The sequence below is a fragment of the Mercurialis annua genome, linkage group LG7 (genome assembly GCF_937616625.2).
Source record: "Mercurialis annua linkage group LG7, ddMerAnnu1.2, whole genome shotgun sequence".
Classification (NCBI taxonomy): domain Eukaryota; kingdom Viridiplantae; phylum Streptophyta; class Magnoliopsida; order Malpighiales; family Euphorbiaceae; genus Mercurialis; species Mercurialis annua.
The window spans coordinates 45,205,419-45,224,659 of record NC_065576.1 but is presented as its reverse complement, the minus strand read 5'-3'; the positions used below and the strand labels follow the sequence as shown (position 1 = coordinate 45,224,659).

At 30.0% G+C, this 19,241-nt stretch overlaps 2 protein-coding genes across 2 annotated transcripts; one reads left to right on the top strand and one right to left on the bottom strand.

The window, feature by feature from the left end:
- Positions 1-7,591: 7,591 nt before the first annotated feature.
- On the top strand, positions 7,592-12,433 carry LOC126655665 (zinc finger protein CONSTANS-LIKE 9-like). Its single transcript, XM_050349912.2, has 5 exons — positions 7,592-7,887; positions 8,473-9,088; positions 9,989-10,213; positions 10,875-11,149; positions 11,524-12,433. The coding sequence occupies exons 2-5, from the start codon at positions 8,528-8,530 to the stop codon at positions 11,651-11,653; spliced, it is 1,191 nt and encodes a 396-aa protein (XP_050205869.1). The 5' UTR covers positions 7,592-7,887; positions 8,473-8,527; the 3' UTR covers positions 11,654-12,433.
- Positions 12,434-13,864: 1,431 nt separating this feature from the next.
- LOC126654583 (uncharacterized) lies at positions 13,865-17,352 on the bottom strand. The gene is made up of 8 exons (XM_050348498.2): positions 16,766-17,352; positions 16,579-16,680; positions 16,407-16,488; positions 16,266-16,285; positions 16,072-16,132; positions 15,177-15,244; positions 14,359-14,439; positions 13,865-14,202 (listed from the first exon to the last, which is right to left on the bottom strand). Exons 1-8 carry the CDS (start codon positions 17,234-17,236, stop codon positions 14,140-14,142), a joined length of 948 nt encoding a protein of 315 aa, XP_050204455.1. The 5' UTR covers positions 17,237-17,352; the 3' UTR covers positions 13,865-14,139.
- Between the last annotated feature and the right edge of the window lie 1,889 nt (positions 17,353-19,241).

The window sequence follows — 19,241 nt, the reverse complement described above, 5'->3', positions numbered from 1 at the left end:
GTTTTTAGTACTTACATAGTTACATTTGTTATTTAATGACTCATATTTTTATTTTAAGCGAGCCATGATAAAATTAAGGACGAGCCTTTTCGCGATAATTATATAATTAAGAGTTAATTACTATCATCTTCATGAGTTTAGGTTTGAATTACTGTTTTCTCTTTAATTTTGTAAAACACTACTCTCTTTAGACTCTAGTATTTTATATAATTGAAACCAACTTATAAAGAGAGATTTTAGTTTTCAAAAATATGTAAGGAAAAAACAATAATATTTTAATTTTTTTGGACAAAACAGTAGTTTGGACCTAATTCATGGGATAAAAGAAATTAATCCTAATAATAATGTTAATGCAAAACTCATAAAATCAGTGTTTGCTACCTTTATAATAATTGTAAAGAGAATAAGTCCTAACTCTGAGTCAATAACTTAGGTTGGTGATATATGTCTAGATTTTTTTTGAAACAAGATATGTGTCTATATTTTATTTACAAATCAAGATATGTGTCTAGATTTGGACAAAAGGGTTGTTATAATAATAGCAAAAGTGAAATATGGTTAAATGTATTATCCATGTCATCAATAATCTAACCTAAAATTTTATTATCCAAACCTAAATAAAAATAGTAAAGACCAAGGAATTATTATATATTCCTCTAATAGGAGGGAGAGAGAGTGTAGGTCCCTTCACCTTAGTGGCATAAGATGTCAATAATTGAAATATCGGAGGCTAAATTTGGGATGTTCAATAAAATATTGGAAAAGTGCATAACTTTTTGTAGGGTAAGGTTGAATCTCACATGTCATTTTTTTGTCCTTTCCAAGTGGCTTATTTCTTACAAAATTCCTTATCTGAACTAGTATCAAGTTCTATGTTTATTGGAAAAAAAAGGTATACAAATAGCAAATACTATATTCCGTATTGCAATATAATTAAAAAAATATATGTATATTATTTAAAATATATTATACTAATAATATAATATTACTCTTATATGTCTATGTTATATTAAAAAGATTAACATAAGTTATGAAATGGAAAAGGTAAAAAATAAAAAGTGAAAATATATAAATGGAAGAGTTATTTATATAAAATTTGCAAATTTGATCGATATATGTAGCAATTTGAGCATATTATTTAAAATGTGGCATTTTTCATCCTTTTTAATTTTTATATCGTGAAGCATGTTTTTGTTTCCCGACTGTTAAAAGCCAATATAATGAACAGAATTGAGTTGAGTTGCCAAATTTAAATCGATATGCTTAAATTGTTACAAACTTGTCAATATATAATATGCAAATAACTCCAAATAAATGTGTCAAGATGTTGTTGAGTTGGCATGTGGTTTCTCTTTGGTTTGCCACATAGGCATCGAATAGTCGTGAAACGACAATAGACAATATGATGTTAAAATTAAATAATGTGCTTATTTGCTGCAAACATTAAAGTTTAAAATTGTATAGACAAATAATCCTAAATAGAAAGTATCAACTAGAATGAAACAAGTAAAGACTAATATTATGTCAATTAGATTGTAAAGATGGAGTGTGTATATAATGAAATATTATGTTTAAAAAAATGAGATAAATCCATTTACATATTTTAATGGATTTTTACATGAATATATGACATGGGTAGAAATATTGGGAGCATCAGGTGAGCACATTGAATTGGTAATTAAGAGAACATTAATGATGTCATCTTTATTTAATTAGAAAAAATGAATCCTAATACACTATTTAAAATATTTTTTTGATTTTTTTAATTAATGTAATGAGTGCTGAATTTGATAAATATTTGATTATACTTAATTAATTGATAATTAATTCCATGCATGTTTACTAGTTCTTTGATCAAAGCAATGTCTTTTATTACTCAATAAAATGCACGTTTTGGTTAGTCATATTATATATAGGATAACAAAATGCTAAATGAACTTCTCTTATGATCTTTGATCTTCCGAGTGAAATTAATTGGTGGAATACATATCCTTTTCAATATTAAATCTAATGAGTTAATATATATTATTTATTAATGTTTGTGCAATACCACATAATGTGCAAAGATTTATGGGATAATTACATTATGGTATCTGATTTTTTTTTTTAATTATTTTATTGAAATCTTTGAAGATTTGTTAGCAAATAAGTGTCTGAAGTACTTAAAATAGTGTCATTCTTATTCTAATGTTATATTTGTATTGTAATGTTCTAAAAACTAATTAACTTCGAAAAAAAATCAGAAGCAAATTTTGTTGATTTAACTATTTTTAGCTTCAAATATACTACGTAAATGACATTTATACATATAAATCTTAAATCTCAAGTATAAAATTCAAAGTGCACTGTAAACCAATCGATATAAAATATTTAAAAATTGAGTTGAATTGAAGAATTAATCTACTTGGAAAATTATGAAACAATAAAAAAAAAATTGATGGTGTAAAAATTCGGTGAATGTTAGTGTTGAGAATTCTTTTAGCTTTAAACTTTCATTTTCAACATAACTTATTTCAATGTATTCGTCAACTTTCTTGATTCATCTAAGAAATTTGAAGTTGATGTCTGAATAAATATTAAATAGTCTTGATCTAACTAAAGATTGACATATTGAAATATAAAATTATATTATAAAAATCGCATAAATCTCAATAACTAATCAATTCATTAAAGAAAAGCCTAGAAACTGAGGAAATTACCCGTCTCCCAAGTTTGGATGAATTTTTTTAGAGAGAAGACACCTTTTAAATTTTAAATCACTACTTTGTATTTATTAAAATACAAGAATGTGATAGGATGAAAAGTGTAAATTTGGCCAAATTTTATTTCCTTCACCTTAGAGGAGTTATAATTTTTGAAGAAAACTAAAATTTAATAAGTTGCCTCGCCCACACGAAGAGGGTTTCTCCAAAGTTTGAAGACAAAACAATCACACTTTCCTTTTGATGGCCGTCAAGTTTCTTGAATCAGAAATTACATTGCAAGCAAGCAAAGCCCTTTTGCCCAACTAAAATTTATTATCTACATATTAATCCTTTACACTACATCAATGTAACCTTTTTAAGTAATTAGCTTCTACTTAAGTTGGAATTTTATACTTTCAAATTCTATGTTTTGTATTCGAGTCACCTAAGAATGAGAGGGGGAAAATTTTATTTTCCTCAAGGCGATTCTAATAAAATAACTGAAATAAGGTGTTTTCTATAGTTGTTTTGTTTTTTGTAAAGTAAATTTTTTAAATACGTCAAATTCATTAAATAGAACTCAAAACAGTTATATTTGTAAAAAATTCAAAATTTTAATTTGATGATTTGGTATGGACTAGAGAATCGACGCTAACATGCATCTTTTATCCACTATTTCACTTTAGTAATCTACATCCCAAACGAGTTAAGTGGCAATTTTTGATTGCTTATACATAGCAGTCTGAAATCATTGCTAAATAATAATGATAATAGTAATTAAAAAATGGACAATGAATAAATAATTTAAAGTTTAAACCATTTGTTTATAGGAGGAAACTAAAACAAAAGACCCAACTTTTCTTCCATTTGTTAATGAAAACGACAGGACCCCACCTAGATGCCTTTTTCATATATTTGACTTCTTTGGTTCTTAAACTTTGCCAAATATACCAATTTTGGTACTTATCTTCGATTATTACCTTTCTTAATTACAAACATGTTTTCCTATTACATGGTGGAGCTGATTTAAGCAAATTTTACTAATTTTTATTTAATCAGCAAAAAATATTCTTTACTAATTATATAAAATTTAGACAACTTTTTTTAATTTTAGTCAAAAAATTTAATTAAATTTGACATTGATAATAAAATAATGTTATAAATTTTAGGCAATTTTTATTTAGAAATGATAATTATTCATAATTAATAATAAAATCAATGACTTAAGTTTGAATAGTGTAATATGTTAGGTTGTTTTGAAAAAATAAAAAATATTAGAATTTGTTTTGAACAAAATAAAGAATAAGAATATAATTTACTTAAAACTAGAAAATTAAGGGGAAAACTGGGTATTTGGTTATTAATACTGTCTAGGGACCCAATAGCTACAAAATTATAGGTGTGAGGATTCAATTTTAACAAGTTACAGTATAATGATTCGATACTAAAAGTAATATAGTGCAGGGACCCAAAATATATTTTGCCTATTTGAAAAGATTAAATTTACTTAGAACAAAGGATCAATTCACCCCCTCAACTTGGCACAAAATATCAAAAGAGTCATTCTCGCCGCTTTTGGTACAAACTAACCCATAACTTGCGTTTTCGTATCAAAAAAACCCGCAACTTGTATTTTCATATCAAAAAGATCCCTCAAGAGAGTGGGATTTACTAATTATAATTTTTAAATGTAATTAATCCTAATTAAATCCTAATTAAATACAATTAAACCCCATTTAACACTAATTAAATTTAATTAAACCTAAATAAACCTAATTCTAACACATCGGAAACCGCCACCCGCCGCCACCGAAATTCACCTACTTGTTCATCCCAAAAAAGATGAACAATCTGTTTTAGGTTAGTGGTTGGTGGCCGGAGAAGGGAAAAAAGAAGGAGAAAGAAGAAGAAAAAGGGAGAAGAAGAAGGGGGAAGAAGAAGAAATGGGAAAAAGAGAAAAAAAGATCCCTTAAATTTTTATTAAAAATTCAATTAATTACTGAATTTTTAAAAATTAAAAGATGTAAATGAAAATTAAATTTATTGAGAATTAATTTAAGAGATAAATTAAATATTAAGGGTCTTTTTAAACTTTTTTCATTTTTTTTATGGAGAGTGTAACACACTTGCTTGGGTGAGAGTGGGGGAGGAGCTTTTTGAGCTAAAAACGCAACTTTTGGGTTTGTTTGTACCAAAAGCGGCGAGAATGACTTATTTGATATTTCGTGCCAAGTTGAGGGGGCGATTTGATCCTTTGTTCAATTTACTTAAAACAAAAAGTTCGTGAGTTGGGAGGAACCGAAAGTGAAAGTGGATCAAAATATCTATTGGCAAAAGTAATTCGAGACCTATAATGTTATCATTTTTGGTTTTGTATCCTTGTATTTTTATTTGTTAAAATTAAGCCTTTGCACTAATAATTTTGATCACATTAGGTCCTTCTTGAAAATTAAAAGTGTATATACTTTACACATTGTTATATACGGCTTAGACAGTAAAAATTATTCGTTTTTGTGCCTCAACTTTCTTAAAATTTAGTTCTTGTACTTTTACTTCAGTCGATATTAAATCTCATTAGCAATTTTAAAAATATTTGTAGTTATTTAATATTTTTAATAAAATAAAAACTATACATGTCTATATAAAAGGATTGGTAATATATTTAATTTAATTTTTGTTGTGATGGGTAACTAAATTGTATATATGAGCTGATTAATGAATCTAATATCTCCTTCGGTCAAGTAAAGCACACTGAATTATTGGATGATTGAGTTTCGTACGGAAATATTTACAAGTCTTAAACTCTTTCATTTGGTCGACTGTACGAATTTTAGAGTGGTTGATTTGATGCTTTAGTTAAATCATAAGATTTTCAACTTTGAAATTAATTAATTCTAATTAATAATAATTGATCACGAAAAATTGAAATTTATATTTAAATATATATTATATTTAGTTATTTAAAATTTGAAAAAACTTACAATTTTGAATTTTCACTATAATTTATTTTTATTTTATTATTATTTAAAATAATAATTAGCTTTACTTCTACTTTATGATTATATTTTTTATATATAAATGTTAGAATGAAATATATTCAAATTCAGTTTTTTATATATATTTTCTTAAAAAAATAGATCCAAATAAATTTCAATTTTAATTAAAAATTATAAACATTGATCAAAATATAATTTAATACATTTGTTATTATTTTACTTCAAAATATAAAAATTATTTATAACTGTTATAAAATTTAATTATTTATATTTTAATATTCCAATAAATTACCCAATATGAATTGACTCAATTGGTTACAAGTGCGGACAATAAGCATGAGACTTCAAAGAACCTAAGTTCGTATCCCATATTCTACAAAATGGGACTTATTGGAAGCATTTGTAAATGAATAGTTAAAAGACTCATATTAAGTGGGGGGGTCCGGAGACTAGCCTCTCCGAGGGTTTACCCAGGTGGTCGGCTCCGCCGAGGTTTCCTCGTCACAAAAAAAAATCCCAATAAATTGAATTATATTCAAATAACACTAGGATATAATTGATAAAAATATGTTATTTAAAAGTAGATAAATTAGAATTAAATTGAATATTCCTAGTCCAAGTTAACATGGTTTATTTACACCTTTCCTAATGGAGTGATTCAATGTCTAAAAAAAATTAATATGTAGAGATTCAGTTTAATACATAAAAGTGAGAGTTCAAATATAGGGATCTAAATTATTTTTTTCCTGTATCTACTTGGTTAAATTAAAAGTTGACAGATGAAATTAAGTCAAGGACCAAAGTTAAATTTACACATGTCCATTTCAATATAAAATTATTCATCTAAATATCTAAACTGAACAATAATAAAGCAGATATTTTATTTTCTTATGTGGCTTCACTTTACTTTAAAAAATTGAATGGACCTATCCAAGTGTAGTGGCACTAGGCTTGGTATATCTCCACTAGAGGAGTCCTAAATCTATCTTATAACGAGTGGACTTCACTTAAATTAGTAATATTCAATACAATATCTAAAACTAATAAGTACAGCATTAATTTTTATTTATAAAATTCTTATTTTATATTACTAATGACTAAATTGCATTTTATAATATTAATTAGTAAATTTAGAATATTTTCATATAATTCAAAAAATATTATATAATTTTCTATTTTCTATTCTATTTTATTAAATAACTATATTTATTAGTAATAACTACATAAAATTTAATGATCATAATTATAGTTATTTTGTAATCTATATCTTTAAATTTTAAATAAATTAAGATGTTGAAATAGAGTAAATAATTATCTAGTTTCTTAGTAGCTTAATTTTAGTTATTTTTTAACAACAAAGCACATAAATCACAATAGAAGAAAGAGTCACTTTTGTCTTTAAATTTACAGTCCAGTGTCAAATAAGTTACTCTCAGCTACTTTGATCAATTAAGGACAATGCTTTAAACTTTTAGGTCAATTAAAATAATATTCTTCATCTAGGTCAATTAAGGATAAAAATAGATAATCCCAGCCTCCAAATTTGTTCGTATTATTTAATCTAATCCTCAAATATTGTTCTTAATTGAATAAAATAATTAAAATTGAGTTATTTAACCCTAAAGCATACATTTAAGGACCAAATTGACCCTTTAACCAATAATAATATACTAGTTGAGTTGAGGACAGATTTAGATTAAAAAAGAAAAGCCTAACTTGTTGTGCCTGTGATGAAATGAAAAGGACAGGGCCCCACCTCCCCCACCCACATGTCCTTTTTGATTTCTCTCTCTTTGCACTTTTCATATCTCACAAATTTCTATGCATCAAATTTGTACACTTCACACACCCACCCAATTTCTATCTCTCTCTCTCTTCCCATTAATAAAATATCTTTTTTATAAAGTTCATCTTTTTATTACAAACCCAACTTTTTTTTAGCTTTTTTTAAAACATTTTTAAGCATTACACAACAAGTTCAAGAGGAAGAAGAAGAAATATTGAAAATTTAGTCACTTAGATTCTGTAAAGCTCTTAGCTTTTTGTAAAATCTTGTTGTTTTTGTTTTGAATTGTAAAAAAAGATCAGATCTTGGTGTTGTTTTTGTCATTTATTTGGTAAATTTTCATGCTTTTCTATGTGGGTTTGATTTAGAACAAGAGAATTCAAGAATTGGTTGAGAAAGTTGAAGATTGCTCTGAATTTTGGTGAATTTTCTCTTCTTTTTCTTTTTCTTTTCTTGTTTATTGCTATGTTTTGATTATGCAGCTCTTGATTCTGTTATTTGATTGGTGTTTTTGGATCCTGTAATTTTAAAAAAGAAATTGTTAGTGATGTATTTTAGTGTTACCATAATTCAACTGTTTTTTTTTCATGTGTCAGTGTGTTTATTTGAAGAAAGTAGCTCATAATTTGACTTTTATTAATTTTCCTGTGAATTCTGATAAAAACATAAAGTATATAGCTATATATACTTGTTTGAAAAGTGCTTATATTTTAAGCAAAAATATCCATAAATAGTTGATAGATTCGACTTCTGTGTTTATTGTTTGAATTAGAATTTATAAAGTTTGCACTTGTTTTTTTGAGCAAAAAAACAACAATCTTCAATTTTGTCAATTGCTTGAAGAAACTTCCTGTATTTGTTTATTTTTGGTTTTCTTGCTATAAATGTATAGGTGAAATTATAGCTAGCCTGCTAGTGTACAATTCGGTCTATGTTTGTGATCTATCTGTGGATAATTGTTTGTTTCAGAAACACTAAACTTACCATTTTTATTGTACTTTTGTAGGTTTAACATCATAAGTTTGAATTGGAGTTAGTTTTATAAAGAGTGAAGTGAAAATATGGGATACATTTGTGATTTCTGTGGTGATCAGAGGTCTATGGTCTATTGCCGTTCCGATGCAGCATGTTTATGTTTATCATGTGATAGAAATGTTCATTCTGCTAATGCTTTATCGAAACGACATTCGCGAACTTTGTTATGTGAAAGATGTAATTCACAGCCAGCATTCACTAGATGTGCTGAAGAAAGAATGTCTTTTTGTCAAAATTGTGATTGGTTGGTTCATGGTAGTTCAAATTCAGCTTCGACACATAAAAGGCAATCGATAAATTGCTACTCTGGCTGTCCATCAGCTTCCGAGTTTTCTTCGTTGTGGTCATTTGTTTTAGACATCCCTTCTGCTGGTGGTGAATCTGCTTGTGAGCAGGAAATGGGTTTGATGAGCATTGCTGAGAATAGTTCCACTACTGCTTGGGGTCCTTCAGACAATACCGTTAACGATGCCTGTGAAATAGCTAAATCAAGTGGTTATGGTGGGACTTCTTCAGTTCCAGAAATGGTCTCAGAGCCGAATAATCTAAATCAGCAAACGGGATCTGCAGATGCTCATTTGCCTAAGGTACATGGTACTTTGAAGTATTCATTGTCTTGAAGGTGTAACTAGATTTTCTTTTAGGGAGTATAGTCTTTCAAGTTTCTGTCTTCTAGGGAAATCTATGTCACTATAGATAGCTTGACTATTAAGTAACACATTCATAATTATACAAAATTTGAAGTCCATGCCAAAAACAAAAATCATCATGTTTGATTGCTGGACCATTCCACTTTTTCTAAAGTCTAAACTTTTGAATACTTTTGAGATAGATCCTTTTGCACTTTTCTTTATCTTTTTGTAGATAAATAATGATGCTTATGAGCTCTTCCTTCCTCTTGAAACATATCTACTTACTATTTGAAAATATTAATTGATTTTTCAATTACGGAAATATGCTTTTCTTGTACTTTCTTAATGTTAAAACTATTGGACTAACATTTTTGGCATGCTATGAGCATGATGCTTGTAGCAGTAACTGTTTGCGATAAGGAACTTGTAGTTTTTACTGGTTTTACCCTCATACAGTCAATCAGCCAGTTAACTGGAGACTTTAATTACGTCCGTAACTGATAGGCAAGCTTAATTGAGAAGCTGATCATGAAAAACACAACCCCTGAAGGTTACCAGTTTTGGTGATGGCTTCATGGAGCTTTTACATCTCATTGTGATAGACACTTTTGCCTCTTTTCTCGTCATAACTGCAATTGCAAATTGGCGAAGTACACTTGCTTTTATGCCGTCGTGTCTTTTTTGGCTTTGAGCTTTAGGACATCTTTTTTAGCAAAGTTCATTAAATCTTATTGTGTAAAAAATTTACAAAAAAGAAGTTGAAGTATTTTCTTCACTTGTATGTGCACGTGCCTTTATAATTATAATGTCTTATTTCTTAAAGAACTTTACAAGCTTATCGATATTAAAATGCAGTTATCATGTCCTGGAACTAAAGGTCCTGCATGTGAAGATGACGATATTTATGAGGACTTTAATATGGATGAAATGGATTTGCATTTTGAAAACTATGAAGAACTCTTCGGGATGGCCCTTAATAATTCGGAAGAGCTTTTGGAGAATAATGGCATGGAGAGTTTATTTGGGACAAAGGACATGTCTGCTGCTGATTCCAACTGTCAGGGTGCAGTTGCAGCTGAGGTTTGCTTTTCTTGTCCGATAATTGTGCTGCTCATATCTTGATTGGCACAGCTTTTTTATTTGTCTTGCTTCTTTTTTATTTTATTAATTGCTTGTTGAGGCATGATGCTTCCCCTTGATCTGCTCAATGGCTGGCTTATGCTGTTTACCTTCAAAGTACTAACGATGGGAATTATATAATAGTTTAACTTAGTCAATTTCATCTGTGAATGCAGTTTTCTTTCTCAAACAACAGGGTAGATTCACCTTTTCTTATATTTGATGATAGTTTGAATTAACTTGAATGCAGAAGCATATGATGTATCATAATCCAATTTACATCTAGACTCTAGAAAGAATCGTAATTAAAATTGCGAAAATCATGTGCACCCACCGGACAAAAAGTAATGTAGAAAACCCACATGTGGAATTTTATGTATATACCACTAGCCGCTATGATATCCCAAGTAAAATCTAAATGTGATAGGTTTCCGTGTTTATGATTTTGATAATGTTTGTTTATGTGCTATATGCTACTGTTTTTGTTTACTAAATTGGGTGGTTTTAGAACAGGATCACGGTAATGATCCCTTTGGCCTTTTACTCCTCATTGATAGCCATTAAATTGGATGCATATGTTGGAAAATTATACTTGAACTTACTTATGGTTATATTTATGCAGGGATCAGTTGGACTGGAAGCATCTGCTGATTCCACGATGAGTGCTAAAACTGAACCCATCCTTCGTTTTACGGCAGGGCCAGGCCGCTCAAATCTCTCATTTTCTGGCCTTGCTGGAGATAGTAGTGCTGCCGATTATCAAGATTGTGGGGCCTCTTCGATGCTTTTCATGGGAGAGCCTCCATGGTGTCCCCCTTGCCCAGAGAGTTCATTCCCATCATCAACTAACCGGAATGATGCTGTAATGCGTTACAAGGAAAAAAAGAAAACGCGCAAGTAAGTGTTCTGCCTATTTAATGATATAATAACTCCATTTAGGATGTTTACCTTGACAACTACCATCACTTCTAAATCAGTGATTGAAGAACCAGACCTGCTGGTTCAAACAGGAACAGGCCAGCTGTCAGGTCCAACAACTCTCAAAAACGAATATCCGGTCCAACCGGATGACTGAACTGGATTGGACTGGATATGCATGTCTAGTTGCTATTCTTTGCTAATAACTGTTAGTGATATATTCTCTTCATATGTAGTTCAATAGCTAAAACAGTTGTATTCAGTCGAATATATGTTTGCTTTTCAGAATCTTGTTGATATTGCTCTGCCACTCAAGCTTTCATTGTTTAATTGTAAAGTTAATTCTGTTATAGGTTTGACAAGAAAGTGAGGTATGCCTCTCGCAAAGCAAGGGCTGACGTAAGAAGACGTGTGAAAGGGAGGTTTGTGAAAGCTGGTGACGCATATGATTATGATCCAGCGAGCCCAACAAGAAGCTATTGAGAGTACAACTTTTATACATCCTTCTAGAAAGAACGAAAAAGAAAAATGAAAGAAAATGAGGTGTAGTTCTACTGCTTGTGCAATGACCAGCTGTATGATTGTATCACAGGCATCTATGTCATCGTAACCAGGAAAAAAGGAGCTCGTTTCTGGTGCTTCATCAATAAATTGTTGATGCTCGAAGTATCTGTTACTATAGAGCACAAATATTTATGACATCATCCAAAAAGTCCCTTATAGAGCTCCTCGTTTCTAGATTATGAAATTTCGATTTCCTTTTTCCACTTCCCTGAACAACAACAGCTTCAGTTCGATTCTTCTCTAGGCTGAAAATATCTCTGTGCTACCATAAAAGTACTACAAACTCATAATATGAGTCTCCAGCTTCTTGCTTTGGTCACTTTTGTAAATGCAGCTACAACGAGCATGGCGGGTGGCTGAACTCGGTCGCTTGATCGACCAGAGCTGTTGCAGTTGTAATTTTGTGTTCCGTTTTCAATTCGGTTCCGTGTATAGTACATAATCTATATTCTTAGTTGAGAGAGTATTTCTGGCTTAAAGAGGTATGAGGCTCAGACAAATCAACTTGTAATTTTCTTTTGTTTTCACAGATAGCACAGGATGATTTATGCTGGTAGTGATAAAATACATGTAATATTCTGTCTAGGTTATTTGTTTATTCATTTGTTGTCGTTAGCATTTGAATGTGCAGAAACTAAGTTGGAGACAGGAGAGTTTTAGATAATTACTACAGGTTTTATGGAGGTTTGCGTTATTGTATTTTGGTTACCGAATTTTGATTTATTTTATTTCGGTTATTAAACTTTAATTTTATTTCAATGATTTCGGCCAAAAATGCATATGCAGCAATCAATTTTTTTTCTTCCCAAAGTTTATTGATGAAGATTAAATTACAAGTGAAAGTCATATAACAAAAGTCATATATATGATCTTTCTAATTTTGAGATAGTAAATAATAAGCAACAATTCAAATACAAGCTATAAAAAAATCAAAAAAAATAGAGAAAAATCTAAACTTGAGTCCCGAAATTTAAACACAACGATTCGTTGAGCGGGTGTTAGATGATTCCTTTTTTCGATTTGCCCGTCGATCTGCTTGATCCGTTGAAGCCTACTATTTCCGATCTCCATCTTCATTTAGATCCTAAAAATATAGATCCACAACCTCACCATTTTTTAGATCTACAAGAATTTGAATCTAAAGTTCAAACAAACACTAAATGTTCTTGAGGATCTAAAAAATATAAACAAATGAGGATATAAAAGACCTTATTATTTCTTCAAAGATGAACAAAATAAAGACTCAAACCAAAACTAAAATTTTAACAAGGATTTATTGAAAGAAATTGTAGATTTATAATAATAAATACTATGGGCGGGGAGAAGATGATTTCCGGCTAGGTCCCACCCTTAAAGAAGTGAAGAAAATGAGAGTTTTTCTAAAGAGAAGAGAGAGAATTTTTTTTTGAGAGAAACATGCATTATTCGATCTAATTTTTTTTATTGAAATGATATTATACATACATGATAAGTTTTTAAGCGAAAATCGAATGTCATGAATGCAAATTTTTCCTATAAATTTTTTGATTGAAATAAAATTAAGATTTAGTAATCAAAATGAAACAAATCGAAGTTTCATTATCAAATTGAAATAAAGCAATTGTTTAGGTACCTTGCAAATCAATTATCCCAATGATGGATAATCCTTTTCAGTTTTTGTGTGGATATGTTTAGAGATTGTCCTTTCGGTCATTCAGGAGCCAAGGTTCATACGATACCTTTTCTTTCTTGAGGAAAAGGTTTATACTGTTATACTTAGGAATGTACAAAAGTCGAACTAAAATAAATAAACCGATAGTTCAGTTTAATTTGAAATTATATAGAAAAATGGTACTGCAATTTTTTAATTTGATATAATAATACAAGTGAAAAAAATTCAAACAAAAAATGATCCATTTTAATCAGTATAAATATTTAAAATTATTATAAAAAAAAAGTTCAGTTTGATTTTATAATATTAAAAATTTATTTCGGTTTAACCCATACTTTGTAGTTTGCACTCTTCACGTACCTTAAGCTGAGCTTGCCAACTATTTTTAACATTAGAAGAAGATGGGGATACCAGCAATCTAACTGTGTTTGCTCCGATATCCCATTATACATGTTCGTTATCTTTTTGTTTTGCTAAAATGTGATCAAATAATTATACATTTTGTTTTAAATGAGTAATTACTTTTAGAATTTATACACTAGTTGTCAAAATCTCTGTTCAGAATCTATGAAACTGAACGACATAAAAGAATAAAAACAATAGGAAAACTCCAGTAAATTGAAAACAGACAGCAATAGCAGAAACGCATATATCTCATTCTGAAACGTTCGAGGAAAAAAAAAACAGAGCAGTGACCTTTGCTATGCATTAACAATATCGTTATATCGATGAATGATCCCGGTGTTCAACAGTATCAATCATCTTCAGAACCACTATCCTCGGATATCTTTCCCAAATCAGCAGCAACACTTGTAACCTGCATCATACGGTAGAATTTTTTTTATGAGAAAAGGCAAAAAAATAATAGGTGAAGTATGCCTCTGCACATGCATATAAGAGAGATAATCGACAGACATTAGCAGATATTCCATCATCATATTTTTGAAAAAGGTTGTAAGAATAAGTATCATACCGGCATTTTGTCCCAGTCCTTCAACTTCGAATTTGTCAGCATGTAGTTATCACGTAACGGAGCCCATGATGGTTCTTCAGCCTGCATATTTAGTGACATCAGCAATCTCAAATCCTCATTATTGATATTCATCACTAGAGGGACTAGACAATTACAAATACGTAATATAAAGTTGAGCGGATAGCATTTTACTTTTCGATATGGATGGTAGTACATTAGTACTTGATAAATAAAGAACCGTGGAAGAAACAAATGGAATACTGAATTACTTCTGTAAGTAAAAATTTATCAAGTTATATCTTCCTTTAAGCTCTTGAATCAAATTTAACCGGGAGAGGAATAGAAGATTAACGTCATAGGTAAAAGTGATGCACACTTGTATAATTCATCAATTTTAAAATTTCATATATTCTACCTGCTTATTCATAAAACTATAAGTCAATTATATGAGTATGGATATGCAAATAAATGAAGTTTACACTAAATAAAGAATGTATAAACCTATAAACGATCTTGCCAGTGGAATAGAACAAGCTCTCCACTGTAGGGAGGAAAGAAAAAAACTACGAGATTTGACGACAAGAATCCACTTTTTATCAGCCAAAATGGTGCATCAAGCAAAAAGACAAACATAAATTTTCCGGTCCAGTTGGCTATTTTGCAACAATATTGGCATACAAGTTCAGTTTATCCAATAGACTGTCAAGCAAAACAAGCGTGGAACCTAAATAATCTTTTAAAGATTATTAGAGCCTGAATTATACTGATATAGCACTTGTAAGATAGACATAACATGAACAGATACAGAAACAACAAACCTTAGCGTTAGAAACTGGTGTCCTGCCCAACTCAGAAAAGAAAGCTTCTTTCCTCCGCTTATTTATCACTGACAAGATTCAGATAATATTTAGTTAGATTGCAGAAAGCTAGAAGCAATGTTAAAGGATAAACACAGATGAAATTGCAGAAGGATTAACCATATCATAAGAGATTTGCAATCTGAAGCCAGACGCTGGCAATACCAAACAAAGAAGATGGAAATGTTTCTCACATAATAAAAAATAAAATGCAATCTTAAAATCTGGCCTATAATGGGGGGAAGAATGCATTGCATCCTATTATTGCTTTGCGCTTCTAAGTGCAATAAGCATGAACTGAAGTTAGGATTCTGTTCCGTCGAATGACTCAATAAAATATGCTCACAGCCTCAACAAAGTAGATACGATTCAGCTAAGGATGAAGACTGAAGAGAGAGCCTCTCAAATATGAACATGGGAAATGGAGCTACATGTCACTTATAGAAATACCACAGCTTCAGTTTTTCCACAACAATTTAATTTCGCTTGTAAGTGGAGAAAAGAAATAGCAACTAAAATTCAAAGCATGGCTTTATAGACATTTTCAACTCTTCAAAAGAAACTTAATTATGGATCTGAATGGAGTACTAGAGCAACTAAACGTGCAGCGTAAAATTATGATTAGTGGCTCATACAGAAACAACAGAGTTAAGGAAAAGGTGACAACCAACTAAATTTTTTAAGCATGAACCAGCAATTAGGAAAATGTTATATTTAACGAAATAACAACATACCATTTTCACTTTTAATCAAACTTCAAAATAAAAGAAAATTGTAATACTAGTCTATGTCAAGGATCCAGGATTAATGAGGGTAGGACAGCCAAAATATTTATTTTCCACATTCACAAGCATACCTTTAGCATCCTTTACTCTTGAAGGATTCAACCCTTTTTGTGCATTTTGTGCCTTGTTAACCTGAATTAGATAATTAACAGTTAAATCTCAGTCTAAATAAAAAAACAGTGAGTGAAACAAATAACCAGTCTAAATTAAAGTAGTTTCAATTCTAAAAAGAAGCAGAATAATAAGTTCTTTGCAAGTAACTTACAGCGTTAAATAACTTGACCACTGAATCACCAACAGCAACATAAACAGTACATAAAATCGATGTCAGTACGAGAAATACACTACTAATAAACTGAAAACACAAACTGAGATTACTATTCTTACATAAATCAAAACATATTACCCCCTTTTGTAGCATGAGCTATTAGTTCCTTTTCGTGAGCATCTAAGTAATTAGCAGGCTTTACATGCCCCTTCTCTTCCATCTATTATGTCAAAACAAATAACACCATTACTCGAATTGCTACAAAACATAACACCTTTCTCCTAAAAATTAATAAAATTAAGCGAATTACCAATTTCTTCTCCTTCTTAGCTTCTCCCTTAACCTTCCTTTCTGCTTCGTCCTCGGCAAGCTTCTCAGCTACAAGCTTCTTATGCCCTGAGAGCACTGGCCCCTGCAAATCCAAATCCCGCAAACAAATTAAGAAAAAATATCAAATTTCCAAAACTTACAACAAAAAATAAAAAAACATTTCTCACCAATGTGTTATCAGAAACACTCTTTTTCATAATATTCTTAAAAGCAATCCTAAAAGCCCTACAACCCTCATTAAGTTTTGTAATTCCAGGTAAAACTTCACCATGTTCTTCATCTTCTTCGAGTTCCGACCCGTCGAGTTCAATGCCGAGATTCTTCTTCTCACCACCATCATCATCCTCACCACTATCCTCAAAATTTTCCTTATCATTCAAAGAATCAATCTTTTTATCAGAAATAAACTGGGTTTCTTCTTCTTCTACTCCATAATTATCATCGTCACCACCAGAATCAGAATTATAATCACGAGCTTTCTTTCTAAGAAATTTCATAACTTTAGGGTTCTTTTTTACTCGTTCTTTCATGCCGTGAAACTGTTTCTGCTGCTTCTTTACATTCTTGCCCTTCTTGTGCCCCAATTTTCTCTTTCTGAATGAATTTTCTGATTTTTCCATTTGGGTTTCTGTTGCCATGGTTTAATTTGAGTGTTTGTGTTCTTGCTCTAATCTAGGGTTTTACTGCAGTATGATAAACCCTAAGAAATTTCAATTTTGTCTGGTTTTGTTTTCCTTTATGATGGTAATGACTCTTACGGAAACACCCATAAGGTATGAAATATTGTTAATAGGCCCCAGACATTTCTTTAAATCTAAAATTTTACCCGTTTTAAGACCTGATTTTATTTCGATTAATTACTTAAAAACCACCTACCTTTAATTTTTTTTACGTTTATATCCTGATTTTAAAAAAAAATCAATTGTATCCTTATTTGGGTTTTTATGGTTCACACCTCTACCCGAGGTATTAAATCGACCTTTTTTCATTTAAAAAAAATAATCCTTTATGTTTAGCATATATTTTAATTAGATGTTAAAGTTATTATTAGTACAAAAAGACATTCTTCTTTAACAAACTATAATAATTTTTTATTTAATTTAAATTTAATTATCAATAAATATTTATAATCAAAAACCGTAAAAAGTACTTTCAAACAAAACGAAATAAATTTTATAAAAAATGAAAAAATCAATTATCGGACGGACCACCGGCTCCTCCTTCCATGGAAGGAGGTTGTTCCTCCTTCCAGTGAAAGACGACATCAGCGGATCTGAGGAATTCCGGCGACGGGTACGAGAAAGTCGGGTGGCGGGTCCGATGGAAGATTTTTAATGGAAAAATAAATTAATTTGTAGGACGTACTTAAATATTTTTAAAGATGAAGGACTTTTTTATATTTTTTTAATAGAAAAAATATATGAAATGATCCTTGTATTTAGTTGTTTTCAATAATTTTTTTTTTTTTTTTTGAAATTTGGGATAGAGGTGAAACATAAAATCCAAACAACTGTACAGCTGATTTTTTTTTTAAATTGGGGTATAAACGCAAAAAAATAAAAATAAAGGTGGGTGGTTTTTAAATAATTAAACGTTTTTATATTCATTCGGTTTTATTATTTGGTTAATTTTATCGGCTAATTAATTTATATTTTTTTTATGAGGACTCACTCCCCTAAACTAGGAATAAGTCAAATGAAAGGTTTGTTAAATGGTGATTGAGTTGGATGTCGTAGTTGTAGTTTTTGATACTATAAATCAGGTGCCGGAGAAATTTGAACGACAATCGCACTTTATAAGCGAAATAGTTGATAATTTATTTTTTTATTTTCGTATGTAGATCTGTGAATTAGACACCGCATGTTAGTATAAAAAGAATATTACTATAAGGCCCTTACATATGTCATAATTCACACTTTTCTCTCTTTTGTTTGAAAATCGAACAATATGGTCCCTTATTTTTGTTTCTATCAATGACGGAGTCAATTATGCATCATTGCTAAATTTTGAAGTTGCTGTCATTGTAAAGAATGATCAGTTATGCATCATTGCTAAATTCTCAGCTGTATTTCAGCATATTTGGGGTTAAATATTTTGTAGGTCACAGAATTATAGTGTTTTTACAAAAAGATTACCGAATTGTAAAAAGTTACAAAATAGTTACCGAACTATAATATTATTATAAAAAGGTTACCGAACTGTTGTTATCTTTACAAAAAAAGTTATCTTATATATTTTCTTTATCCATATCATAACGGAGTACATATTTTAATGGAGTACATATTTTCTTTATCCATATCATCAAAATGGTAACCCATTTTTAAAAAAAAAATACTATAGTAACTGTTTTATAACTTTTTATAGTTCGGTAACCGTTTTGTAAAAAAGTTATAGTTCGATAACGTTTTATAATTCGGTGAACATTTAGTAAAAAAAATAATATAATTCAGTGACCTAAAAAATATTTAGCCCTCATATTTAGTACCCGGGTAATCTAGATATATTGGCATTATGTGAAACGCTGAATTGGACACCCAGTAATGGTTGGAACAAAATTATACTCGAAGATGATACTCTCCAAGTAACCGCAACGATAAATTCTGATATTTTTAAAAAGCATCTATGGCAGGGCATTTGTGATGA

Excerpts from the sequence above, each read along its gene's own strand:
- LOC126654583 (XM_050348498.2), bottom strand. The coding sequence starts at position 17,236 with ATGGCAACAGAAACCCAAATGGAAAAATCAGAAAATTCATTCAGAAAG. Across the intron at positions 16,681-16,765 it reads GTGTTTCTGATAACACATTG|GGGCCAGTGCTCTCAGGGCA; the intron begins GTGAGAAATGTT and ends TTGGATTTGCAG. Across the intron at positions 16,286-16,406 it reads AGCTCATGCTACAAAAGGGG|TGGTCAAGTTATTTAACGCT; the intron begins GTAATATGTTTT and ends TTGGTGATTCAG.
- LOC126655665 (XM_050349912.2), top strand. The coding sequence starts at position 8,528 with ATGGGATACATTTGTGATTTCTGTGGTGATCAGAGGTCTATGGTCTAT. Across the intron at positions 10,214-10,874 it reads AGGGTGCAGTTGCAGCTGAG|GGATCAGTTGGACTGGAAGC; the intron begins GTTTGCTTTTCT and ends ATATTTATGCAG. Across the intron at positions 11,150-11,523 it reads GAAAAAAAGAAAACGCGCAA|GTTTGACAAGAAAGTGAGGT; the intron begins GTAAGTGTTCTG and ends ATTCTGTTATAG.